The sequence below is a fragment of the Phocoena sinus genome, chromosome 1, assembly GCF_008692025.1.
Source record: "Phocoena sinus isolate mPhoSin1 chromosome 1, mPhoSin1.pri, whole genome shotgun sequence".
In the NCBI taxonomy this organism is placed as follows: domain Eukaryota; kingdom Metazoa; phylum Chordata; class Mammalia; order Artiodactyla; family Phocoenidae; genus Phocoena; species Phocoena sinus.
In genome coordinates this window covers 18401761-18429460 of record NC_045763.1, presented here as the reverse complement: position 1 = coordinate 18429460, position 27700 = coordinate 18401761, and the positions used below count along the sequence as shown (strand labels likewise).

General features: G+C 52.2%; 1 protein-coding gene across 5 annotated transcripts; it reads left to right on the top strand.

Moving 5' to 3' along the window:
• The first annotated feature begins 6444 nt into the window (after positions 1-6444).
• Positions 6445-27070, top strand: E2F2 (E2F transcription factor 2). Of its 5 annotated transcripts, none has more exons than XR_004348416.1 (8): positions 6448-7090; positions 12491-12596; positions 14197-14416; positions 15240-15398; positions 16871-16985; positions 18415-18607; positions 23654-24029; positions 26667-27070. XR_004348416.1 is itself a non-coding variant. In XM_032622386.1 (8 exons), the coding sequence occupies exons 2-8, from the start codon at positions 9273-9275 to the stop codon at positions 23920-23922; spliced, it is 1128 nt and encodes a 375-aa protein (XP_032478277.1). In that variant the 5' UTR covers positions 7009-7090; positions 7287-9272; the 3' UTR covers positions 23923-27070. The 5 variants fall into 5 exon arrangements, 4 of the variants coding, with proteins under 4 accessions (XP_032478286.1, XP_032478267.1, XP_032478251.1 ...); XM_032622386.1 differs by adding an exon at positions 7287-9338 and having other exon boundaries at positions 7009-7090; positions 23654-27070; XM_032622395.1 differs by lacking the exons at positions 23654-24029; positions 26667-27070 and adding an exon at positions 20621-21013 and having other exon boundaries at positions 6445-7090.
• The last annotated feature ends 630 nt before the right edge of the window (positions 27071-27700 follow it).

Sequence of the window (27700 nt, the reverse complement as noted above, 5' to 3'; positions counted from 1 at the left end):
CAATGAGACCCACAAGACTCAACATCTGTGAAAAACATCTACAGGGTGTGGAAACATCTGGAAAGAATTTGGCCAATCTGGTAGCCCTGGCCTTCCCAGCGGGGCTGCATCTTTCACATTCTTTTTCTCCTCCCTAAGTCCATAGGGGGTTAACTTGTTAATAGATAGCCTCGCAGGCTTTGGGCAGGTACTGGAGTTCACCGCTAGATGGCAGCCTTAACCCTTCAACCCCACCAGCTTCCACCCAAAGGCCAGAGAGAAGGGGAAATGAACTAAGAAATATGAAGGATGTGCAATCACCCTTTCAGGTGCTCGTCATCACCTCCATTTTATAGATGAGAAAACTAAGCCTCTAGGAGGTGAAGCCACCAGTCCAAAGTCACACAGATAGGTGGGCATAGTGGAACTTAGCCTCTCTAATCTTCAGTTTCCTTATCTGTAAAATGAAACCGACTCACGCGGGCAACACTAATCAACTTTCTGTCTCTATAGGTTTGCCTATTCTAGACACCTCACATAAATGTAATAATATAATATGTAGCCTTTTGTGTCTGGTTTCTTTCACTTAGCATAATGTTTTCAAGACTCAACCACATTGTAGCAGGTATCAGTACTTCATTTCTTTTTTGCTTTGTTTTGTTTTAATTAATTAATTTATTTATTTGGCTGCCTCGGGTCTTAGTCACAGCATGCAGAATCTTTGTTGCGGCATGCAGGATCTTTAGTTGTGCGTGTGGGCTTAGTTGCCCAACGGCATGTAGGAGTCTTAGTTCCCCACGCAGGGATCAAACTCACATCCCCTGCATTGGAAGGCAGATTCTTAACCACTGGACCACCAGGGAAGTCCCCTTCATTTCTTTTTATGACTGAATAATATCCCTCTGTATGGATATACCACATTTATTTAAGCAGTCATCAGCTGATGGACATTTGGGTTGTTTCCAAGTTTTGCTTATTATGAATAATGCTGCTATGAAAACATTTGTCATCAGTTCTCTTGGGAATATATCTAGGAGTGGAATTCCTAGGTCATATGGTAACTCTGTGTATAACTTTTTGAGGAACTGCCAAACTGTTTTCCAACATTGCTACACCAATTTACATTCCCACCAGCAATATATGAGGGCTCCAATTTCTACATGTCCTGGCCAATACTTGTTATTGTCATTCTTTTTTTTTTTTTTTTTTTGCGGCATTCGGGCCCCTCACTGTTGTGGCCTCTCCCGTTGCGGAGCACAGGCTCTGGACGCGCAGCCTCAGCGGCCATGGCTCACAGGCCTAGCCGCTTCATGGCATGTGGGATCTTCCCGGACCGGGGCACAAACCCGTGTCCCCTGCATGGGCAGGCGGACTCTCAACCACTGCGCCACCAGGGGAGCCCTGTCATTCTTTTTGATTATAGCTATTCTAGTATGTGTGAATCTTGTGGGGGTTTTTTTTGGCCTCTCCGCGCGGCATGCAGAATCTTAGTTCCCTGATCAGGGATCAAACCCATGCCCCCAGCCGTGGAAGTGCGGAGTCCTAACCACTGGACCACCAGGGAAGTCCCTCTTGTTGTGGTTTTGATTTTCACTTCTTAATGTCTAATGATATTGGGCACCTTTCTATGTGCTTATTGGCCTCTGTATATCTTCTTTGGAGAATTGTCCATTCAAATACTTTATCTTCTCAATACATTTTGGTAATATTATGCCAAACGTGTGCACACACACACACACAGACACACACACAGAGCACATTCTCGTACCATCCCAGATTTACTTCAACTATCACAACAGATCTATGAGGAAGCCATGATTTGCGCCACTTTTCAGGTGAAGAAACTGAGGCTCAGAGTAATGCAATGATATGCCCAAAAGCCCACAGCTTACGGAGTGTCAGGGCCCAGAGTTTTAGTTACTTAACAAACATTCATATAGTATTTACTATGTGCCAGTCCAGAGCACCTGTGAACCTCACATTCCAACAGTTTTCCAGTGAAAGGCTCATTATCAATAGCAGAATTTCTCTGAAGCAGCAACTTATTTCTTTTTTTAAAAAAAAAAAAACCTTTTCTCTCCAATTACCAAAGTAACACATTTTAGAATAGTTGGAAAAGACTTTAGAGAGAAGCAGAAATATGATGGAGCAGAGATTTTTTTCCTTCTTCCTTCCCACAGCTCTGATTTGGCTTCTGTCTGATTTTGGATTTATGTGAACAGGTGACACAGTGGGGAGCCCCAGAACAGGAGGTCTGTGCCTTCAGGAAGCTTCTATCAAGCATTTTGTGTTTTGAAAAGTAGGGCTTTGAGTAGAAGGTATCAGAGGCATTTTTCAGGAGAAGATATACCAGGGATGAGGTACACCAGCTGCGATGGAAGCTTGCTTTGGTTTGGGGGCTTTTCTAGGGCTTTGGGGTCTGGCTGGAACAGGGCTTTCTCCCTTACCAGCTGTACCGTCTCATTTAATGTCCCCCGTGCCTCAGCTTCCTCATCTGGAAAATGGGACTAAGCATCCCTAACTTATCTAGTTGTGGGCACACTCCTCCCACCCCCAACGATGCCTGCAGCACTGGAACTCTGGGTTCACTGGCAGAACATACCCTCCTTCAATGGGGTTGGTTCTGGGGCTGAGTTCTTTGTTCAGAATGGCTCAGTGGGCTTCCCTGGTGGTGCAGTGGTTGAGAGTCCGCCTGCTGATGCAGGGGACACGGGTTTGTGCTCCGGTCTGGGAGGATCCCACGTGCCGTGGAGCGGCTGGGCCCATGAGCCATGGCCGCTGAGCCTGCGCGTCCGGAGCCTGTGCTCCGCAATGGGAGAGGCCTCAACAGTGAGAGGCCTGCGTACCGCAAAAAAAAAAAAAAAAAAAAAAAAAAAAAGAGTGGCTCAGTGCCTTGGGAGATAGAGATCTGAGTTCAGATCCTGGTCAGATCCTGGTTTCCTCTTTAACCAACCCTTGCTCAAATCCCCTACATGTTTGAGCCTCAGTTTCCTTCTTGTACCTACGTTATAGGTTAGTTGGGAGGTTTCAATATAGTAACGCATGTAAAGTGCCTGTCTGGTGCTTTACACTGAGGAAGTGTTCAGGAAACGTGAGCTCTTAACACCATCATCACTTACTGCAGACCTACTGTGTGCCCGGCACTCTCAGGGAGGAGGGCATGAAGGTGAAAACACAGCATGGGTCGTGTTCCCAAGGACTTTGAAGATGTCTGACTTCAGACTCTTTGTTCCTGTCACTCCACCATTTGAGTTGGGCCTTGAAGGGCGGGTCAGATTTGTCACATGGGGTTGGGAGGGAGAAGAGGCCTTGTGGATATGGAGCCATGGATGCCAAGCCTGGGAAATGGGAGAGTGTAGGGCGTGAAGGGAAAACTGCAAGTATTTTAATTCAGTTCCATGTGAGGGCCTCTCCAGTCCATCTCACACAAATCTCAGTGAAAGTATATTAAATACCTGCTATGCACCCCTCTGAGGACTTTATATCCAATCCCTTATTGAATCTTCATGGTAAATGGAAAGGTCACTTTGCCATTCCCATTTCAAAGATGAGTAATTTGAGGCTCAGAGAGATCCAGCAACCTGACTAAGAGCCCTACACTAGGAATGGATGTGGCAGGAATTCACGTTCAGGGTGACCCAGTGCAGATTTGCATCTCACACCTCTGGCAGGAATTAGTTCCCAGGCAGTGAAACTCTAAAGCCAGCCCCAGCTGCCCGGTTCTCAACCATGGAAAGCTGGCTCACGGCCCCCTTGCTGGCTCCCTTCTTTCGTCCCAGTCCCACCCTGCTACCCCCATTTCCCTTCCTGGTCCTGGGGCCCTGCTCCTTCCCCAAACCTATTCTGCCACAATTCCTTCCAGGTTCCCTCATCTGTAAAATGGGGTTAATAATAGTGCCTGTCCCAGAGGGGTGACGTGAGGATCAGAGGAGATGCCCAAGTGCTTGGAGCCCAGCACACAGTAGGTTCTGTAAATATTAACGATCATCATCACCATCATCCTCTTAATGATATCCCTGATGTCCTGTGACATCGGCTAAGTGGAAGCATTATCGGTATTTGATGGTTGAGGAAATTGATGTTGAGAGGTAGAGCAGCAGCCTGTCCAGCGGCGCTCAGATGGCAGGTGGGGAGTGGGACTTGAATCTGGGCCTGCTGAGCCTCTGACTTCAGATTTCATTAACATCTGCCACTCTTTGCTGGGAAGATGAATGAATCATTTAATCAATATTTATTTCCCATCTTCTGCATGCCACGCCAGGCTGTAGATGCTGAGGGGCATTCAGAGAGAGATACCACCTGGTCCCTTGAGAGAGCTTAGAACCCAACAGATAAACCAGGCATGAAAACAAAGCCTTGTTTTTTGAGGCAGAACACACGAAGGGTCCTAAGAGGGTGAGAGGCACTCTGACTGGGAGAGGGGAGGCAGGCAGGGAAGGCTTCCTGGAGGAGGTGATGTTTAAGCTAGGCTATGAAGCTTTTTCCCCGTGTGGCCACTGAGGAAAGAAGGCATCAGAGACACCATCAGCTGTGTGGGCCGGGCAGCAGCGCCTGGAGGCCTGTCACCAGGCTCTTCAAGGTGCAACAGAGCCTATGAGTTGAAGGTGAATGAAGGTTGTCATGATAAGTGTTTTCCAAAAACTTGTTGTAGAGGATGGCTGTGAGAAAACCACTGGGAGCACAACTGCATGTAATAAGCGTATAGGGACTTGCAGATGAATGTTCAAGTCCTTGGCTGTGGTGTTTAAAAATTCATTGCCTGAAAGGTGTGGCATACAGTATTTTGGAAAGAAAAATGAAGAATTGGTCACGAAGACATGAATTGAAGCAAATGATGAAAATTAATATTTTAGTGAACACTGATCACCTCAATAAGTTATGTAGAAAAATACATGTTCAAATGGTTTTAACTGTTGGGCAATAAAGTCTATTTTCTTTCAAATAAAATAATAATAATAAATAAACTGGGCCATGAAAGACCAGTGAAATGTGTAGACAGGAGTAAAGGGGTCTGTGTACTGGAGATAAGGCCAGAGATGTAACCACAGCTGCCATTTCTTGGGGTTCCTTATGAACCACACTCTGTGCTGAGTGCTTTACATGCATTATCTCATGAGATTTCCCCACAACCTTATGAAGTGAGTGGTAAGGGATAAGAAAACCAAGCTCAGAGAGTTTACAAAACTTCCCTGGGGTCACACAGTTAGCAAAGTGGCCAGGCCTGGATTTGAACCCAGGGCTGTCTACTTCAAGGTCTGGGCTCTTCACCACTATGCATTATTGCCACCTCATCCTCCAGATCTGAGGATCAGGTATTAAGCTGGGGACTGACTCTGGAAGTGCTCTGAATGCCAGGCTCAGCCTTGCATAAAAATCACACAGCAACAGGCAGGAATCAGCAGACCTGGAATTAAGAAGCAGCTTTTGGCAGCTCTGCCACTCACCAGCCAAGGTCACTTCTCTGAGCCTTGACGTCTCTAAACTGGAGAGATGAGGAATGTAAATGGATTATCGGCAATGAGGGAGGGAAGACCTGTGACAAAAGGATTGTTGAGGAGAAGCCTGGAGATGTTCAAATATTTACTGAGTGTTGGGCTCTGGGAATACAACTGTGAACAAATCAGAACTGTGCACCCTGGACCCCCACCCAAGCCTGCAAGGGGCACAGCTTGGGAGAGCAGGGGAGGAGCCTCTTATTGGAACAAGCAAGGGCTCAGGACCGGGCCTGTCCCAGACTGAACTCAAATCAGCGAATCTCTCTGTGTGACCCTGGGCAAGTTACCTAGCCTCTCAGACTGTCCATCTTTACCACGAAGATCATCATTCCTCTTCTGACGACTGTTGGCTCAAATTAAATAAGATGTAATCATCTCCAGAGTGCTAGGCATACTGTGGGCACTCAGTTGACGTTAGTATCCCCCTATGAAGAGGTATAAACGTTAGGCTCCGTCCTCAGCCCCCTTGCCAAGAAAGAGAACAGTTTCCTGACTTTCATTTTAGCGGGGGGAAAAACGATATAAATACCTATATGTTATCGTTGGCTGAGCTATAATGCAAACTAGCAAAAGGTCTGTGGCCTGGGCAATGTAGTGCTGGGTCTGGGCTCAGGTCAAGACTCCGCGCCAAAATGTTGCCCCCACCCCCAGGGAATTCGGGCCCAGTCCTCAGCTCTGGGAGGGAACCACCCTCCCAGTCTGTTTCTCTGGCTGTCAACGCGGGCGGGCGCCGGGCGACAGCAGCTGTGGCGTCCCCTTTAAGCATCCAGCTCGTGTTGCAATCACCGCCTCAGGGACGGGTCCTTCCGGGGGGTGGAGCCTGTGTCTGTTGCAGCGACCAACCGAAGCGCGGCATTTTCCGCGGGAGATCCGAATTTCGCGGCACGCAGTTTCGCGCAAAAAAAAAAAAAAAAAAAAAAACGCAGAAAAAAAAAAAAAAGCAGAGAAAAGCTCAAGGACTCGAGAGCGAGGCGAGAGGGAGTCGGTGCAATCGGTCCCCCTCCCCCGTCCGAGCGCAACGCGTTTCTGCTGAGCCCGTGGGCATCCCAGAGACCACTCCCGAAGCGGGCCAGACCCCAGGTGCCGAAGCCTTAGGGGGCGCGGGGCCCTTGCTGGTCGCAGCAGCCCTCGCGGCGGGGCATCCCCTGGCCGTGCCGCCCCCGCCGCCGCCGCCGGCGCGGGGCGATCTCCAAGCGGCGATCTCCAAGCACTGCCCGGCTCGGCGGCGGGCCAGGAGGGGAGGGTCCGGCCCTGCCCGGCCTCCGCGCCATGCCGCGGGCCGTGTGAGCCGCCGCGGGCTCCGAAGCCCGCAGGTGCCGGCGGGCGCGCCAGGCTCGGCTGGGGAGGGGGGCGCTGCGCTCGCCATGCTGCGAGGGCCGCGGGCCCTGGCTCCGGCCGCGGGGCCACCCCCCAAGGGGCTGCCCGCGATGAGCCCCACGGAGCTGTGGCCACCCGGCCTCAGCAGCCCTCAGCTCTGCCCGGCCACCACCACCTACTACACCCAGCTGTACCCGCAGACTGTGCCTCCCGCTGCGGCGCCGGGCACCTGCCTCGACGCCACCCCCCACGGACCGGAGGGCCAAGCTGTGCGATGCGTGCCTGCTGGCCGGCTGCCGGTAATGCTGGGGACCACCCCCCCCCCGCCCCCGCACCGCTTCCCTCTCTGCTTTTACGGGGGTGGGACAGGCGGGAGGGACGCCTGGGAGCTGTCTGAGTGAGGCAGGTCGAGTCTGGGGAGGGAGAAGGGGAGCTTTCAGCTTCCAGAACAACCCATTGCCCCAATATCTAAGTAGAAGAGCCTTTCATTTTCAGACTTGGGATGAAATAACCTCATCCATTGGGGTGGAATGGAATGAACACTGGATCAGGAGTGTGGAGACCCAACGCCCTACGCCCGGTGCACCCTGTGACCTTGGGGAAGTCTACGGAGTCAATTTGCTGTCATTCATTCATTCTTTCATTCATTGTTTGGCCCAGAAACCAGTACTGGGCACCTGCTATTGTCCAAGCACAGAACTGAGCCTGGGGATACCATGGGGGCTTTAAAATAGGGGGAGGTCTCTCAGGTCCAGTTTGGCTGAGACGCCTAATTTTCCATCCGGCCAACTCTTTCCCAATTATCTGCCCTAGGTCCTCCCCCAGGCCCAGTCTTCTGTCCCAGACAGCCAGTAGCAGGTGCAAGGTGGGGGCAGCCCTCTGAGGTTCCTGTTCAGATTGACTGTTCTTTTCTCAAAGCGGCAGGACCGTTGCCAGGGAGGGCCCAAAGTGTGGTGGCACCAGGCACAGGGTGTGTTTTTTGGGAGTGGAATTCCTGGAGCCCGTGAGAATCGAAACAACCATAGGGTGGGGTGGAGTTGGAAGAGCCCTGGGAGATGGGGGTGATAGTTAGGGAGCCTGATTTCTGGTCCTGATTGCCACTAATTCACTGTGTGTCCTTGGACAAGTCTTGGCCCTGGTCTGGGCGTCAGTTTCCTTGTCTTGAAAATGTGTGCATGCACGGGGTAGCTGTGGGACTAACTCATCTCAAGTCTCTTCCAGGTCCTGGGTTTTGGAAGCAGGATCCAGGAAGGGGAGATGGGGATGTTGTAGGTTGGCTTTGTTGTGAGTGGTGAGTTAAGTTCAAGTACAGAGAGAAGACCACCCCCTCTGCCCTAGAGGCACTGATCTGACCTGTGTCAATCAGCAGGCTTGGCCTCCAGCCACCGCTGGCTGCAGGCAGAGAGCCCCACTCCCTGCTACTGGAATCCTGCTTTGCCAATGCTCAAGGCTTTAAACTTTCAGAACCCCTTCCTGTACATTATTTCCAACTAGGAGGAAGGCGGCAGGAGTGCTATTCCTATTTTACAAGTCAAGCAGCCAAGGATAACCGGGAGTTTTTACTTATCTTTAGTTCAGCATTTTACAGTCTAAAATAGTTTTCTACCCTATGAAGTAGATGGTTTTAGTAACTCCATGTTGCAGGGGGAAACTGAGGCTCAGAGAGGGGATGTGACCTGTCCAAGATCATATAGGGAAATATATGACCCACAAGGCAGGTTATCATTAGTCTCTTCTCTGTAGCCTTGACTTTCCCCAGTACCACCTGATTTAGGAGCTGGGTGCCCCCAGGGAGGGCGCTCAGTGGTGGGCCCAGTCTCTCCTCTGGCCAGCTGCTTTCAGGAGACCCGGCAGAGTTTCAGTAACAGCTGTGGTTTTGAACTGCTTCCCTCCCAGAGGAGCTGAGTGCATCTGTCTGTACCTCCCTCCCGGAGGGGCTCAGTGATCACAGCAAGAATGGCTCTTTTACTGAATGCCTCTCATGTGCCAGGCACTGCTTGGCACTCTTCACATTCCTTATCTTGGTCAAGATGCCAAGATGCCCGGGATGAGGTATCTTACAGATGAGGAACCTGAGCAGAGACATGAAGTCACTTGTCCAAGTCCTACGCCAAGACGGGAGAGCATCTCTTTGCATCAGACCACCCTACAGGCCTCTGGGGCCCAGAGCCCCCTTTCCTGTCAGTCCCCGGCTTCCCTGTGCCACAAAACCCGGTGGGCAGGCCTTGGCCCCCTGCTTACTCATTTTAACAGGGTGTGACCTGGAGTAGCTCCAAACCCAACCCTGGGTGTGGCCACTTGTTTTGTGCCCAGGCTGCAAAGTGCAGGGTGAGCAGGATTTGTTGGGGAGCTGCTGTTTAAAGGGACCTTAGGCACTGCCCAGGGACGGTGACCAAGATCAACGGCAGAATGAAGGCGGGAACCCAGGTCTCCTCACTCCCTGACTAGAGCTCTTTCCGGCACCTCTGGAGGAGGCGTGGGATGTTCCTGCCCCAGCCGGGCACATGGCCTCACTCTGTGTCATTCCTGCAGGAACCTGTGAAGAGGGTGGGATTCTGCAGAGTTCTCCTTTTCTTTTAATTTGTCTGTCTTTTCCAAATTTCCTCTGAGAACCAGGGAAGAAAATGAACATTTTAATGAACGACCATACAAGGTGGGTCAGATGAGGAAATGTAGGCTTAGGGAGGCAAGGCAGAGAGTCCCTCCCAGGCCACCACGAGGCAGAGCGGGGATCTGGAAGCAAGGCTCTCAACTCCTTCCACTGGCTCCTACCCCCACCATCTAACTTAGGGCTTAGGAGAGACCTGGCTCCACTCCCTGTGTGATTTCCGGCAAGTCACTTCCCCTCTGAGCCCCGGTTACCTCACCTGGCTGCCTGCAAGGGGGTGGTGTCTGGGGCCTCTGGCCCTCTCACTTCTAGGGCTGCCTGAGGAAGGAGCTCCGTTCTTCTCCCTCGGGGTTGGCACGGTGGGCTTGAATCTTAACCAGGCCTTTAAGAAACAGCCAAAGGGTCTGCCTAAGAGGGCCAGGTTGGAGCCGAGCTGCCCTTTGCCCTCAGCACATCCCTGACGCTTTTCAGCTCAGCCCTGAACCTCCCCCTCGCTAGTGGCCCTGGTGGATTAGTGATCGCAGCTCCCCCGCGTGAGCAAGCGCTTTGCTGCCCCCTCACTGAATCCTCCAGGAGGGAGGAGTAGAGCACCCCCCTTTTACAGGTGCAGCTCAAGAGGTCAGCAGACTTGCCCAGCTCACCCAGCCTGGATGGGAACCCAGGCAGCTCTGACTCCAAGGCCTGTGCTCAGCCTCTCCTTGGTCCTTGTCCTCCTGGGCTTGTCCTCTGCCACTTCCGTTCTGCAGGCTCAGGTCCATCCATGATGAGCTGACTTTTCTCTGGGCAGTGCTCAGAGGTGTCAGAGAGATGTCCTCAGCTGGGGGACAGTTTGCTGCTTAGGGACCCTGACAGTGCAGGATAAGGGTGAAGGAGAGGAAGAAAAGGGAGGGGGCCAGTGTGTGTGTCTGTGTGAAGTAAAGTGATGGGGGCCGGTGGACATAACCAGGCCTCGGCTCAAATTTCAGCAAGTTCTGGGGCAACGTGCATGGGATGAAGCTGAACAGCCTAATACCTGGTTTTGGAGTCAGACAGATCTGGGTTCAAACTCTGGCTTTGCTCTTTGTCTGTGTGGCCTTGGGCACGTGGCTTAACCTCTATGAGTCTTCATTTCTCATCCACCGAGAGAGAGTGCAGTACTGAGTTAGGACTGATGAGCACGTGATAGGCCCTGCGCAGGTACTCCGTTCAAGGCCCTCCCCTCCTCCCTGCTCTGCAGGTAGTGAGGTTCTTCCTGGTGTGTTCTGTGAACTCAGTAGGGGCTGGCTTCCATCAGGTGAATGTGAGTGGGGCTGGGGAGACTCTGGGCTGCCACCTCTGCCTCAGGTAGAACTCAGCCTGACTTCCCTTCCTCTCCTTGTCCTGGGCTCACCAGGTCTCAGTTGCTTCAGCTGTAAAATTGGGATTCGTGGCGTTGGGAAGATTCAGTGAGGTGATGAACATTGGGGCTTGGTCTAGGGCAGGTGGAAGGTCTCAGTGAATGATTAGGACTTTTCCTCTAAACAAGATGGGACTAGAGCAGGTCACTTTCCCTAGAGTCTAGCATCTCACAGGCTGGGAAGTTAGAAAAGGAATATTTTCCAGAAGGACTTAAAGAGGAACGAGCAGGGAGATGTGGTGTTTGGATCATGTCCGGGTCTGGGTGGAGGTGGAGGGGAGGATCCTCTTATCCAGGCTCCTCCAACCAAGGAGCAGGGCTCCTCAAATCAGTCCAGGAAGACTTCCTGAAGGAGGCATGAGAAGGGGGAAGGGAGCTGACAGGAGGAAGAGCCATCACTACCTCCCACACGTGTCAGCCCACCTGTGCTCAGCAGCGGTTAGAAGTCTCAGCCCTGCTGAGCATGACCTCACCATCAAAAGTTAAAATAGACCTCTCTGTCCCAACTAAGGTAGGGGTGTCTGGGTGACTGGGGGAAGGGAAGAAGGAAATGAGCTCAGTGACCCCCAGAATAGTTTGTCTAGGAAGAGGCCGAGTTTGGATTTTAGGGAAGGGACTCCACATTTCCTGAACACCTACTGAATGCTGAGCCACAGGTTGAGCGCTTTACAAAAGTTATCTCCTTGAATCCTTACAACAGCCCCTGGCAGTGGGTATTTTCCACCCCATTTTACAGAGGAGGAAACTGAGGCTCCTAGATGTGGAGCATTTCCTCAAGTCACACAGCGAGCCCGTGAAGGAGCAGGGAGATTCACGCCTGGGTCTCTGACCTGTGCCCCAGTGCCCCAGCCCTGCCTCTGCCCAGCCCTAACAAGGAGAGAGGCCCCTTCCGGGCCAGCCCAGCTTCTGGGCGTAATTGAGGCCGGGTGGCAGTGGGGTGGAGAGGAGCAGATGGGTCTGTGGTTTGATTTCCCCAGCAGGTGTTTCCCAAGCTTGGCGGGAACAGGGAGGGGGAGCAGGGGGACCTCAGCTGCTTGTCCTTAAGACACAGGGGAAGGATTCATTGTCTGCCCCTCTCAGCAAAGAAAGAATGGCAAATAGAGTCTATTCAGGCCCTGGGGCCCTTGAGCTGGAGCCCAAACGGGGGGTGGGGGATGTTTGCACTGCTTCCCGATGTGAACACCTCCCTGGGGTGTGGCACTGAGCCAGGAAGTCCCCTGGGCCTGGGCGGATGCCCAGCCCCACCCTGATAAGGGCCAGCTGTGAGCCTGTGATGGGCACCCAGTCTGGCTGAGCCAGCTGCTTCTGCAGTGGAGGTGCAGACGCTCTCCCCAGCCTGATGTGCTTTAGGCCCTCCCCTCTCCTTCCTCCCTGTATCATCCTGGGGGAGGGGGGTAGAGAGGCGGGTGTCAGGTCCAGTTATTAAGGAAGGCTGTATTAAAACCCAGACTGGCTTTGGTAGTCTCAAGTGCCTGGGCCTCGGAAGATGGGAGTGTTGTGTGCCCCTCAGAAATAGGACTTCCTTCCCCTGAAAGCTCATTTTTCAGGTCACTGATATTTCCTTACCAGGTACAGTGATTTTTTTCACCCAGGACTGGTGGCAAATTGAGGCAGGCGGTGGCTGCTGGTGGCCTCAGTGCTTTGGCCCCAAGTCGGGGAGAAGCTAAAGGACGAATGATTCTCAAACTCTGCCTCTCTCCCCTCTCTCTCCCCAAGGCCAAAAGGAAGCTGGACCTGGAGGGGATCGGGAAGCCTGTGGTCCCTGAATTCCGGACTCCCAAGCGGAAGTGCATTAGAGTGGATGGCCTCCCCAGCCCCAAAAGTAAGCCACACCGCTGGGTTATCTAAGGGCAGGCTCAGGAGACTGAGGTGGGGTGGGGAGGGGCAGAGGGCAGCAGCCCTGCCCAAATCACCAGGGCTAATATTTGTAGCGCACTTTCTGGTTTACACAGCAGTTTCCTGTGCCTTCTCACTGGATCCTGCCAGGCAGGTGGATTATCCCCCTTTCACTGATGAGGCCGCTGGAGACTCAGAGTTTCAGTGACTTACCCAAGGTCACACTGCTAGTCAGTGGAGTCAGGACCAGAGCCCAGTTTCTGCCTCTTGATATTTTCAGTCAATATTCTGGTTTGGGAGGGAGTTTAAGCAACTGCGTTAGGGAGGAATTCTAATTTGGGGGGACAGAGACCTAATAAAGAAGGTATGTTATTGGGTGGTAAGCTTGAGGGTCTGGTCAGGACTCTGTTCTGACCTGACTGGTCACTCCTCTTCTGTGAATCTTAGCTGTCTCATCTGCAAAGCAAGGCGCAGCTAGATCGGGAATAGCAAGAAAGTTTCCTCTCCAACTGATTAGTAGAGGCTGCCCAGAGCTCTTTATTGAAGGATCCCAAGTGCACTAATCGGTTAGTAATGTCTGCCATGAATGCAAAAATTGACAACACTGTCTGTGTGCCAAATACTTGCTGTCTATCTATTAAGGGATTCTAAAGTCCCCTTCTAGAGGAATCTGAGACTCTCTAAAATTCAGTTTCCAGAACTAGTTTAGCCATTAACTTGCTATATGACTTGCAAGTCACTGGATTGCAAAAGTCTTCTTGTGGTTTAAGATGCTGCAGCTGAGATGTGGTCTTGTGACATTGACCTCATTAAGAAAGGGACCTTTTTCATGAACCTGCCACATGTGACATAATAGGACTGATTCCTCTCAGATAATCATTGCATGACACATAGAAAGAAAGAGCAAGTCTCTATGTCAGTGCTGTATGTCAATTATATCTCAATAAAACTGGAAGGGAAGAAAAAAACATGTCTATAAACATGTTCTTGTCATTCCTTCCCTACCCTAATTCCAAATTCCTCACATAACTGGCAGGATAGGGTAATGGTTAGGAAGGGAGACTCTGGAGCCAGACTGCCTGGATTTAAGTCCCAGCTTTGCCACTTTCTAGCTGAGTGAGTTGAGCAAGTTACTTGATCTGTCTGTGCCTCAGTATTCTCACCTGTAAAATGGGGATGGTTATACACCAAACTTATAGGGTGCTGTAAGGATTAAATCTGTTGTACATGGAAAGTGCTTAGAACAGTGAGCTACACACAGTAAGCATTTGTTGTTGTTAGTGGTGGTGGCGGTATGGCTGCCCTGAGCTTTGGTGGAAAGGTGTGAACCAAGAGTTAGAATATTTGGTTTCCAGCCTCGACGCTGCCCCCGATTGTGAAACCTTAAGCAAGTCACTTTGCCTCTCTAGTTATCAGATTCCCTGTTTGAACAATGGTGGTGAATGACCCCCTCCCTCCCAGTGCTCTGCAAACTGGAAAGTGGGTGCTTACATGGAGGGTGTAAACTGGAAAGTGGGTCCAGGTCAATGGAGGAAGTTCCCCAGGGGGCCCTCTCTGAGCAATGGCTGAGCGCCTTTCCTCGTCAGCCCCCAAGTCGCCTGGGGAGAAGACTCGCTATGACACGTCGCTGGGGCTGCTCACCAAGAAATTCATTTACCTCCTGAGCGAGTCTGAGGATGGGGTCCTGGACCTTAACTGGGCTGCTGAGGTGCTGGACGTGCAGAAGCGGCGCATCTACGACATAACCAATGTGCTGGAGGGCATCCAGCTCATCCGCAAGAAGGCCAAGAACAACATCCAGTGGGTGTGAGTGCCTGGGCTGGGGCCGATGGCACCAATGAGTGCGCGTGCTGTGGGTGGAGCCAGGGGCAATATCCTGAGGTTGTGAATGTAGGGGGCGGGCCTGAGAGCGACATCCAATGGGCACAAGTGCTGGCGGGTGAAATGAAGGGCAACGTCCAATAAGCTTACACGCTGCGGGTGGAGCCAATGTATTTAAGAGGGGGACGGAAGAGCAGGCGTATATGCTGAAGTAGTATTCGGAAAGCATGGCAGGGTCAGAGAATGATTTATAGGACGTGTAAAGGCTAAGAGGACCCCAGATCCTCTTCAGTCAGGGGTCCCAATATTGCCCTCTTCTAACTTAGGGAAGTCCTCTGGGATCTGCGCGTAGTAACGCAGACTCCTTCCAGCTGAGATATAAGTACTACAGACTTCGTTCCTCACTTCTATAAGGTCTTAAAGAACAGACCTGCAACCCCTGGCGTGAACTCTAAGAGAACGCAGGCAGAGAAGTCAGGAGTGAGGTCACTCCAGCTCCCTGCCATTTGGGGGAGCCTGGGGCATAGGGTGGGTAGAGTTGAAAGCCCCCCAAAAGTGGTGTCAGGCCCTGACTTGTTTCTTTTCCCTAGCCCAACCCCCAAACATCAAGTTCCAATCCTTGGCAGCTCCCTGGGAGCTAGGCAGGACCACTGATTTGTACAAGCCAGGAGGCACCATCATAGACCATGTGAATGGCCTCTTCCTGGAGTTTTGCCCACATCGTCTGTGCAGCTTTGCACAGCAGCCCTGGGGTTGGGGTCCCTGGATGTAGACTGAGACTGACACTGGGGGACTGCTCTGTCCCCAGAGGCAGAGGACTGTTTGAAGACCCCACCCGGCCTGGGAAGCAGCAGCAGCTGGGGCAGGAGCTGAAGGAGCTAATGAGCATGGAGCAGGCCTTGGACCAGCTCATCCAGAGCTGCTCTCTGCACTTCAAGCACCTGACGGAGGACAAGGCCAACAAGAGATATCCTCTTTGGTTGGGAGGAAGGGGTCCGGGAGCAGGGGGCCTGTTGCATGCTTATAACTACCCAGAGTTGATGCAGTACCTCCCTGCAGGGACTGATCCACCCTAGGGGTCTGGCATATCTGTTTCTTCCTTCCTCAGTGGCTTTTCCTCTTGGGTCTCTTGAAGTTACTTTCTCATTATAAAAATAAGACAAGTACATTTCTGTAAATCTGGAAAATGGAGAAAAGGAAAAAGAGCTGCCACCCGAACACAGCCATCATTCCATAGCTATACACAGGGTGTGTGTTATTTAAATACTGTGTGTACCTGCTGTATACAACGTTTTATATTCTGCTTTTCTCCACTTAGTGTACTGCCATAGGTGGCTTTTATGTTGTTACGTGTCCTTCCTATTTGGTTGGTCCACATGAAATTGCTCCTATTGCAGTTTCGTATGGTTTAGCATCATATATATTTTTGTTTGTTTGTTTTTGTTTTGCCACACCGCACGGCTGCGGGATCTTACTTCCCCGACCAGGGATCGAACCCGTGCCTCCTGCAGTGGAAGTGCAGAGTCCTAACCACTGGACCGCCAGGGAATATTTAAATGGTTTGAGAATGTCCTACTCAGATCACTATGGTTTGTTGATAAGGCCTAGAATGGGCATTTAGATCAATGCTAGATTTCTGTTTTATAAAGCGACATTGTGATGAATATCTTTATTTATTTTTATTTTTTGGCTGCGCTGGGTCTTTGTTGCTGTGCCCTGGCTTCTCATTGCAGTGGCTTCTCTTGTTGCGGAGCACGGGCTCTAAGCACGCGGGCTTCAGTAGTTGCAGCACATGGGCTCAGTAGTTGCGGCACTCGGGCTCTAGGGTGTGCGGGCTCCAGTAGTTGTGGCGCACGGGCTTAGTTGCTCTGCAGCATGTGGGATCTTCCCGGACCAGGGCTCGAACCCGTGTCCCCTGCACTGGCAGAAGGATTCTTAACCACTGTGCCAACAGGGAAGTCCCAAATATCTTTATAGATAGAAACTTTTCCCAAGTTTTTTACTTATTTCCCTAGGTTAGATTCCTAGGATTGAAACAATGAGGTCAAAGAGCATAGACTTTGCAATGGCTTTACATATACTTTTTCCAAATGGTTGGACCATCTAATTGGTATTTGGATCTGACCTTGTATTTCTGGAAGGACAGTAGGCATTGTGAGAAATATAAAGAAATAAGACATGTCTTCCTGCCCTCTCAGAGCTAAAAATCTAGCTTGGTAGATGAAGCCTTTATGTAAAAAGCTGATATAAGGCAGCATTTTTTTAAATGATCCAGACCCCCATTTCTAAAGGGGTCCAAGGTAGCTTCTGAGATTAAAAGAACAGGTTACAGTTTTGGGGTGTTCAGAGTCTTTGAGAGGTGGGTTAGATCCCTTCCGGGTAGGCCGGGAGTTTTAATTTTGACCAGACAGTCACTTCTCTTGACTCTCCTGCCCCTACACTTGCCTACGTGACTTACCAGGACATCCGTGCTGTGGGCAGCTTTAAGGAGCAGACGGTGATCGCTGTCAAGGCCCCTCCGCAGACGAGACTGGAAGTGCCTGACAGGAGCGAGGTGAGAGGGGAAGCATTTAGTGGAGAGCAGGGTTAGGAACATTCCAGACAGCTCTGCAGGTTCCGTTCCTGGCACTGCCTAGTCCCAAGCTTCCCTGGTCCATGCTGGTGGCCATGGCAAGACTGACGGTCTCCAAGCTGGGGCAGAAGTGGCGGAAGCTGGAAAGGGCATCAGGCATTAGGTACCAGCCGGAGAAAATCTCTGTTCCTGGTTCCTCTCCGCATCCCACCAGCCCCTGCGTTCCCATGCGCAAGCACACGTGCACTCACGCACAGCAATGTCAGTACTCACAGTAATCCTTCCATGTTAACCTAGTTTAAAGACCAAAATTCTTACACTCTCTATGAGGCTGTCTGTGCTCTGACCTCACCCACCTCCTCTCGCATGCTGACCCCCTTCTGTCTCTACTTCAGCCACACTGAACTGCCTGCCGTTTCCCCACTACACTAAGCTCGACCTCAGTACAGGACCTTCTCACACGCTGTTCCCTCCAGCCGAAGTGCTCTTCCCTCTCTCTGCCTGGTTTACGGCTATTCATCCTACAGGTCGCAACTTGAACATCACCTCCTCAAGAAGCCTTCCCTGATTACCTCCAGACTTCATAACCACGTGTTCTTTTCCATCGCACTTAACCTCCATTTGCCGGGATATATTGGTGATTACATAATTATGTTCTGCTTCATCTGTTACAGTGTAACCTCCACAAAGCCGTGTTCCACCCATGTGGTACCCCCAGCCCAGAGTCTGATAAGGGCTCCAGAAATAATCTGTTTAGTGGAAAAGCATTAAGCTATATGAGGCCCGTAGGGGCAGGCAAAGGGACTGCCTGGGGGCAGGCGTGGACACCTGAATGTGATCGGCAGCAGCATGTGCGTTGCCGGTTGTGGCTCAAGCTGCGGGTACGAGGTGGGCAGGAGGCAAGGGCAGGAAAGCCAAGTGTCAGTCTCTTGGTTACAAATAACAGAAAGCCAAGTCTGACTGGCTTAAGTGAGGGGGACCCGGGGGGAGCCAAGTGACAGGTCCAGGGGGAGATTTGGGGATTGCAGGCAAGGCTGGATGCAGAGGCTCAAACTGTGTTGTAAAGGTGGCTTCACACTCCATCTCACTCTGCCATTTTCTGTGCCGACTCCATTCCCAGGTGGGCTCTCCCCTTGCCGTGGCAAAGATAGCTTTTATGATACCAGCTCAGGCCTGAGAGTGGGGGAGGAGTGATTTCCCAAAGGAAAATCAAGGCACTCTCCCTAAAAGAAGGGGGTCTCGGGGCCAGGCAGATGTCTACCACAGACCACACGGGGCAGGCCCAGCACCCAGCTCAGGAGCCAAGCATGCTCATATGGACGGTGGGAGCCTCATGTGTCCGTCATACCCACTGAGCCATGAGTAAGTCCAGCTGCCCAGAGCCATGACCTGGCTTCTCTTCCTTCTCCAGGAGAACCTGCAGATATATCTGAAGAGCACGCAGGGGCCCATCGAAGTCTACCTTTGCCCAGAAGAGGTGCAGGAGCCCAACAGTCCTGCCAAGGAGCCCCTCCCCTCCACCTCCGCCCTCAGTCCCAGCCCTGACCCCACCCAGCCCAGCAGCAGCATCAACCCTGGAATCACGGAATCCACGGCATCCTCAGGTGAGACCCTCTGTCCAGAGGGACAAGGGATGCCGAGAGGGACCAGCCTTAGAGTTTCCCTCTTTCTTGTCAACATTTGTTGGGTACCTACCTTCTACCCAGCAGCAGGGGATACAGTCCTTCTCCCACACACGTGTGCATTGCCCTTTACACTTTATAAAGCACATGCACGTTCCTTGTCTCAGTGGGGAGACTATTGCTGCTCTGGGCAGAGGAGCGCCTGGGTTTGAATCCCACCTCTTCCAGTTACCAGCTATACGATCTTGGACAAATTACTTTACCTTTCTTTGCCTTAATTTCCGCATCTGTAATTTGGGCATAGTAATTAATAGTATCTACTTCATAGTTTGTGAACATTAAATGAGTTAATATAGGTAAAGCATTTAGAACGGTGCCTGGCAATAACTGTTAGCTATTATTATCATTATTACGGCCACCGCCACTAGTACTGCTACTTCTGTAACAGCTCCTAATGGCAGAGCTCCTAACACTCAATAGCCCATAGTAAATGGAAATTATAGATTTTCTGAGGAAGGCTCAGTACTTTCTTAGGAGATAATAACTAAGGTGTTTTAACCACGACTGTGTACCAGGTACATCCATTATCACATTCCTCCTCACAGTGGTTCTTGAGGTAGGTTTTATTGTTCCCCGTTTAGAGATAGATAAACTGAAACAGAGGTGATGTGACCTGCCCAAGGCCTCCTAGCTGGGAGGCAGCAGAGCTGTGTCTTGAACCTTGGTCTCCACACTCTAGCCCAGGGCTCTCTCCACGAGGCACAGAACAGATCAAGGAAGGACGGTGCCTGGGAGGTGGGTGGTAGAGCTAAAAGCTGTCTATGCCGGGCAGGAAGTAGTATGAGCCGTTGCCAAGGAGTAAGAGGTGGGAGAGTCCCCGAGGTCTCCCCAGGGAGACTGGGAGTTGGACAGGAGTAGAAATGGGAGCCTATGAAGGCCCCTCCCCCATGCCCTTTACTGAGATCAGGTTAGATCGGCAGGATCCTTCGAGGACATGTAGGCCAGTGTTCCGCTTTTGTTTTCTTAGCAGCAGAATTCCCCTAAATAGAACCCTAGTGTTTAAACACATGCAGAGCTAGAACTGGTCTGGTGGAAGAAGCTTTTTGTGTGTGTGGTGGTGGAGGCAGGTGTCCACAGAACCCAGATTGGATTCCATTACTTTAACTCAAGGGTTAATAAAACTATTGCCTGCAGGCCAAATCTGGCCTGTTTTTATATGACCCATGACCTAAGAATGGTTTTCACATTTTTAAAGAGTTGGGGGTTCGGCGTAGGGCAAGTGACAGTGTGACAGAGACCATATGTGTCCTGCAAAGCCTAAAATACTATCTAGCCCTTTACAGAAGTTTGTTGACCCCTGATTTAACTCAACACTTCATTTTACACATGAATAAACTGAGGCCCAGAGAGGGCAAGTGACTTTCCTAAGGTCACACAGCAAGTTAGTGGCAGAGCTCAGACAAGAGCCCAGACTCCTAGTTCTTCTCTAGCCATCTCTCCTGTGTTCCAGCCCAGTCCCAGGACCAGGGCTCTCCCTGAACCGACCATCTGTCCCTCCGGGAACCTCCCAGTGCCTATCTCCCAGTCCAGACCTGTGCCCCACCCTGTTCTCCCTCCTCCTCCCACGCTCTGCTTTCTCGCTCCACTGTCAACAAGTGCACGGCTCTCCAGAGTTAGAACGTTCAGTTGTCGTCTGAGACCTTGGGTAGAGGTGGAGGACCCTACCTCATAAGCAAGGACAAGGATTTTACCTCAGTTGTACAAGTCAAGAGGCTGAGGCCCGAAAAGCCTAGATAGAGGCTTACGGAACAGTAGGCGGAGGGGCCAGCCCAGAAGTCAGCTCTGTGCCAGGGCCCATGCCCTTGCTGCCTCTCTTCACCCTTGCCACGTGGTCTCTTAGTGATGTCCCTGCTGAAAGGAGCAGGAGGAAGTTTTCCAGAAGGTGTACACACACACACATGCACTCACACGTGCTCCATGTTCTGGCCTAAGCAGGGTCATTCTGAGATACAAGCACCAAGGGCCTGGTCCAAAGAGGAGGCCACTACAGTCTTAGGACCCAGGTTCCCATCCTACTTCTGGCGCCACCAGGGGAACCATTCTTGTTTGGGGACCTCGTTTCCCTCATCTGTAATGGGACGAATCTGAACCTGAGTCATTGAACATCTCTCCGGGCTGTGACTTTCTGACTTAAAACTACATGTGGCTGAGGGCACAGGAGCTGAAGCTGGGACACTCGGGTGTGAGTCTGCATCTCACCTCCTTTGATGGGGTGACTGTGGGGGAGTCACTTTAACCCCTCCGAGCCTCTGTTCCCACGTCTCCAAAAAGGGGGACACTAAATAAAACTCCCTCGTGATTATTGGGTGCGTTTCAGGTGATGATACAGCGTGAATGTGACTTTTTAAAAGTTTGTGTGAACTGGACACCTATTATGTGTGGGTTTGGAGATATTTAAGTGAATATGAGCCATTCAGGGTGCAGTAGAGGCACAGATGTTACAAAGAGCAGTTCTCTTCTGGATGTGATAAACAGTGAGACAGAGAAAGAGGGAGAGAGAGAGGATGGATGGATGGATGGATGGAGGGATGGATGGGAGGGGTCGGACCTGAGGTAAAGGCTCTCACATATGATAGCTCAGTTACTGCTTCCACAACTCAGGGTGGTGGGTCCTTATTTTTCCTACTGGGAAAACTGAGGTGCCGGGTCCTGTAGCTGGTGAGGGGCTAGGGACTGAGCCCCCAGCCTCTTCCTCACTCCCAAGCCAGGCCTCGTACTCTAACACATGCAGGCCTCTGCGATGTGCTAAACAAACATTTGATTTTTTTTCATTCAAATACTACATTTAATTGGCTTCTTTGAGCTACAGTTTCCTCATCTGTAAATAGACATAACAACAGTGCCTCCCCCTGGGGCTTCTGGCGTGTCCAAGGAGGTGAAACAGGCCTCTCCTTGAGATCAGAGCTGACGGATTAAGCCCTTGGGAAATGGGAACTATTTTTAAGGACAGCCTGCAGACCAGCTGTTCTTTATCTGCACTTACCATTTAAGCCTCTCAACAACCGGAGGCAGGTATAATCATCATCCCCGTTTTAGGGGTGAGGAAACGGAGACCTATGAACGTTGTCACTTGCCCACAGTTACACAGCTAGCTCGAGGTTGATCAGCCGGTCTGGCACACTGACATGGTTGTATTTTCAAAGCAATGCTTGGCTGGTAAGGAACAACCCAGATGGTGAGATTCTGGGCATCAGGGTGTATTTGGCAGGGGATTTCTGGCACCCTGCTCCACATGCCTGCGTAAAGAATCACGTCCTTACCTCTAAATGGAAATGAGCTGGTGTGCTGAAGAGTAGGTGATGGCAGGTGTGTCTGGAGAGGTGAGCGTGAGCTATGGGAGGTAGGTGGGAGAGGGACCAGGAAGGAAGGCCGGGACCAAGTCACGCCGGGCCTGCTCAATCCTGGTGGGAACTTGGATTTTATTCTAAGCCATTTTTTTTTTTTGGCCACGCCACTTGGCATTTGGGATCTAAGTTCCCCGACCAGGGATCGAACCCGCGCCCCCTGCATTGGAAGCGTGGGGTCTTAACCACTGGACCACCAGGGAAGTCCCTCTAAGCCATTTTTAAGTCACAGCACAGACTGCAAGGGCCAAGAGTCGAAGCAAGGTGACTGGTGAGAAGGCTTCTGCAGGGACCTGGGTGAGAGGAAGGGGCGAGCCGCAGATCACAGCAGCGGGACTGAAGAGAGATGGGCAGCTTAGAGGGTTGATTTGGTTGTGGAGGTGACCGAACCTGCTACTGGGTCAGATGCGGGGAAATGGCAGGATTACAGGTGATTCTTGGGCCTTCTGGCCTAAGCAGCTGAGTGGGCGGGGGTTCATTAAATACAATGGGGGAAGACTCAGGTTTGGGGGAAGCCCGGGAGTTTGGTTTTGATGTGCTGAGTTCTGACCTAGCGTAGCCATCAAGTAGAGATGTAGCAGGAGCCCAGAGCTGGGGGGGGTGGGGGGTGGGGGTCTGTGCCAGAGGCATCCACTTGGGGGCAGTAGATCTGGAGACGGATTTGAAGCCATGGGGCCAGCTGAGATCACCTGGCGAGGAGTGCAGCCAGAGGAAAGAATCGGAGGATGGAGCCCCTGGGCTTCAGGGTTTAGAAGTTGAGAAGACGAGGAGGATCCAGGAAAGGAGACCAGGAAGAAGTAGCCAAAGAGGTTGAAGAGAGGAAGAAAACCAGGAGAATGTAGTACCTCCGAAGCCAAGTGAAGGTGTTTCAAGAAGAAGGGTGTGAACGACTGCATCAGATTCTGCTGGAATGTCACATGGGATGAGGCCAGAGAACTGACCCCTGGATTTAGCAACATGGAGGGCACTGGTTCAGACAGACCCCAGGTTGGAGTGGGTTGAAGCGTGAATAGTGGTGGGGAAGTAGGGAGTGAGCACGGGTAGCTCTTAAGAAACTTCACTGTGAAAGCGAGCAGTACAATGGGCTGGTAATTGGAGAGAGTCATGAGGTCAGGGGAGGATGCTCTTTAAAGAGCAGAGTTATTAGGGACTTCCCTGGCGGTCCAGTGGTTAAGGCTCCGCGCTTCCAATGCAAGGGACGTGGGTTCGATCCCTGGTCGGGGAACTAAGTTTCCACATGCTGCATGGTGAGGCCAAAAAAACATAATAAAGATAAGAATTATTAGAGGATGTCTTTGTGTTGACAGGAATGATCTAGGAGAGTGAGAGGAATTGATGATGCAGGAAAAAGACATAGTGACTTCAGGGGCCAGGACCTTGATGGTGAAAGGGGGTAGGGTGACTGCAGAAGCTGGGGGTGGGTGTGGAGACAGGAGAGGGGAGGGGAGAGAGTGTGGATGAAGGAGGGGGGCTGCTGGAGCTGGGGCGGGAAAGGGCAGGGTGTCCTGTGCTGTCAGGCGTGAGCCAGGGTAGGAGAGACCAGAGGCTGTTTTTGTTCTCGGAGGTCTGACCAGAGGCTTTCGGGCACCAGCATCAGGCATAACCCTTGTCGATTTGTCTCCAGCACCAGCGCTGACGTCCCAGCAGGTCCTGCCACCACTCCCGCCGTCCCTTGTCCCCCTGGAGGCCACCGACAGCATGCTGGAGCTGCCACACCCACTCCTGCAGCAGACAGAGGACCAGTTCCTGTCCCCGACACTGCCATGCAGCTCCCCTCTGATCAGCTTCTCCCCACCGTTGGACCAGGACGACTACCTGTGGGGCCTGGACGGCGGGGAGGGCATCAGTGACCTCTTCGACACCTATGACCTTGGGGACCTGCTGATTAACTGAACGGCCCCTGCCTGCGCCCCGGCAACCCCTCCAGTCTCTACCTCCTCATAGGCAGACTGACAGGCCCTCTGCCTGCACAGGATGTGACACGAGGTGCTGCCCTCAGGGTATGGGGGTCCCCCCTTTTCCTTTCCTACCTACCACCTGCCGGCCAGTGCTGTCGGGGGAATGTGGAGGATACGGGGAAGGAGCCTGTCAGGGGTTGGGTCCTGTCCTTCTTCATGGAAACTGGGCCTGGGAAGACCCAGCCAGTCTTCTGGCCACAGGGGAGGTGACCAGGTCCAAGGAGAGTTCCCGCAATTGCCTTTAGAGGGGCAATTAGGACCCTCAGTTTATCAAGAAGCACTTAATGCCTTTGTATTTATTTCAGGTTGAGTATTGTTTGTTTGCCTTCCCTGAGTTTTAGCAGGGAGGTTGTTCTAGTTCCTAGGAAGACGTCTCCTCAGACAGGTCCAAGGGCAGGCCGGGGCTTGCAGGGGCCCAGGCCAACTCCCTGACTCCCCCCAGCAGTGGGGGACTGGGCCTCAGGGGCCACCCAGTCTGCTGGAATGCCAGTTGCACTTCAGCCTCCTGATTCTCTCGAGTGGGGGCTGCAGGATTCCTGGTCTCCTCTGTCCCAGAGCTGGTTCCAGGGAGTCAGCCCAGAAGAGCTCCCGGGGAAACTGGGGCACGAACATGGAAGCAGCTGTCCGCTGCTGTGGGCACCTTTCCTCCGTTATTGCCTCTTGCTGGGACAGGGGCTGTTTTACACTGCGGACCTGGGCGGTAGGGACAGGCCCGCTAAGGACAAGGGTGAGCAGAAAATAAGAAACTGCCAGGAAGCGCCCCTGCTGGGAGCTGCTGGTATTGCCCTCCCCTGCCCGGGAAGGATTGTTTTTTGCCGCATCTGTTGAAGGGGGTGATTCTTTAATGACCTCCGCTTCCCCCCAGCTCTCACACAGACCCCCAGGGACAGAAGTGACCACGGCTTGATGGCGTGTTGGCTCCTTTTGTCACAGGATGCTGAAGGGGTGACAGGGAAGAGTCTTCATGGCAGACCAGACGTTGGCAGCTAATGGGGAGACGGGCTCATGTTACCTCTTCAGGCTTGGGGTCCTAAGAAGGTCTTTTGGCCTCACCCCATCCCCCAGAGGCTTGACCATCCCACATTGTCCCCGTAGCCCAGCTGGGTATGGGGCAGTCATCTCTCCTCCCCCGCCCAACTTGGGGTGGGTGGGGGGCTCTGGGCTGAACCAAGGCTGTGACTTCCTGAGAGAGGCAGCCAGAGGTGGTGGTCTGAGAGACCCACCACCCACCCTCAGGGAGCTAGGTTTCCTCAGGGGCTCAGCTGGGCAGCACTTTTATTTTTTTAAGTTTGTAGCATTAAGTTGGTCTCAAATATGAAGTTGGCTCCATGGGATTGCTCGTGAGCTGACCTACTGGCTTCTGAAGCTTGGAAGGTGGGCTTCTTTGGGGGTGGGGTCCAATGTGAGCTAATGCCCAGCCGGGGACAGTCAGGCCTTGTCATTTGCTCAACTTCCTGGGTCCCCAAGTTAGTGCCCTCTCAGGAATGATCACAGATACCCTGCTCTATAAACAGGGCTAGTTTTTTTATTCTTTACAGAAGTGACTTTGGTCTCTAAACACTCACAGGGGTCTCATCAGAAGGCAGTTTTGAAGCCCAGCATGCCTAGGGCCAAGGGACCACCTTGGCCCTTGGGTGAGGGAAAGGGATGCTGCCGGGGATCTGGTTTGGGGCGGGTGGGGCTGGAGATGGCATGGCTGTTGTGAGGTCTCTGCTGGGCTGCCATCTAGCCATGCGCCATATCTGAGGACAGAGCTGTCTGACTTCTATGCCTTGGGCTCTGTCTAGAGCTTTCTCCTAGAATTAAATCATAGAAAAGGGAAATGAATTTGATGGTGAAGTCCAGCCAGAATTGAAGCTCATTCCCCAAAGCCCAGCCAAAGGGCTGGACAGAGAGGCTGTCCCTTGGGCCCATGGCCTATATCCAGAGCAGCTGGCGCCCCCGCCGTCCTGTTCCCTCCACACCTGTCCTGGCCCAGTGGCGGGATCACCAGGCCAAGCCTCAGGCTTGGTGTAGGAAACAAGCTTGTGCCTCTTTCTTCCCGATGATGCCTGAAACCTCCCAAGTTCCATCAAGTACTTTAAGAAGCATTTTGAGTGGAATTCCCTTCAGGGCCCAGTAAACTTTAAAACCAGGGTAGAAGAAAAGCAAGTTTCTTTCTGAGGTAAACTATTCCTGCCAGGAAATTTCCCAGCCTCTCTGGCAGCCCCCACTCCACCCCCGTCACTCGTGTCCCCAGGGGCATCAAAGGCTCAGGGACTCCCAGGAACCCAGTAGCATTAAATTGTGCAGTAGACAGGCTTCCCTGGTGGCACAGTGGTTGAGAGTCCGCCTGCCAATGCAGGGGACACGGGTTCGTGCCCCGGTCCCGGAAGATCCCACATGCCGCGGAGCGGCTGGGCCCGTGAGCCATGGCCACTGAGCCTGTGCGTCCAGAGCCTGTGCTCTGCAACGGGAGAGGCCACAACAGTGAGAGGCCTGCGTACCGCAAAAAGAAAAAAAAAAAAAAATTGTGCAGTAGAGTTGGAGATTCAAAGAGATTTCTTAAAACCAGAGTAGCATCTCTCCTCCACAGCCATGCTGTGGTCTGAGCAGTGCGGCTACAGGGAAGACGAGGGGGAGGGCAGAGGGTGTTAAAACTGGCTGGAGCGTGGTTTTGACTTTACTTCCTCTTTCCAGGTGTTCAGCCTCAGTTCTGCGCCGTGTTTAGTTTCTAGTGAAAGAGTTTGGGTGCTCCTGCATCCAAGCATTGTGTGGCTTAAAGCATGCGAAGTGAAAGACTTTTGGGGTTGTTTGCAAGCAGCTTTCTGGTTCTCATCACTGTGTCCTGAGGTCCCCACCTCATCCTAGGACCCTAGCCTGCCATGGGGACCCTTGGTGAGCAGAAGCCCAGCCAGCCTGCTGGCTCCTGGGTAAGTGCTGAAGCCTTGCATGTGGCACATGTGTCTAGAGGGACCCTGGTCCCTTCCACGCGGGTCACTCACCTCTGGCCGGGTTTCTGGTTTTGCCGTGTGTCCTGCCTCGACGAGCACCGTGTAAGCCTCCACATGTTGTGACGATTGGGCATTAAATGACAAACCTGGGCCCCTTGTCTCTGTTGTGCTTTCTGAAGGTCATTACCAAGTGTGGGTCTGGTCCTCCCAGGCCAGGGGTGGAGCCTGTTCTGACCAACTGGCTGATCTATGCTCAGAAACAGCCCCCCTTCCCCACGTTGGCTTAGTACCATGCCTGAAATCTCACCAATAAGACCCTGAAGTTAGCAGCACCCAGATCTAAACTGGGAGCCCCTGCCCTGCGTCTGCCTCCATCGCCTCTCACCTGAGCAATTTCGGTAGCTTCCTTAATATTCTCACCGCTACCCATTCTTCACCACCCCATCCTCTGTATCAGTGGTTCTCAGAGTGTGGCCCTCAAACCGGCATTCCCTGGGAACTTGTGAGAAATGCATATTCTCAGGCCCCACACCAGACCCTCTGAATAAGAAACTCAGGGGGTGGGACCCAGAATCTGTGTCTTAATGAGCCCTCCAGGTGATTCTAGTGCAGGTGAAGTTTGAGAACCATGACCCCACTAATCCAGAGAGATCCTTCTAAAACAGCTCTCATCGTGCCACTCCCCTTCTTAGTGGATGGCTTCTCTCTGCCCTCAGGATAAAGTGCCCTTTCACTTGGTGTGAACGTCCATTTCTAACCTTGCAACTGGCTTACCCTACC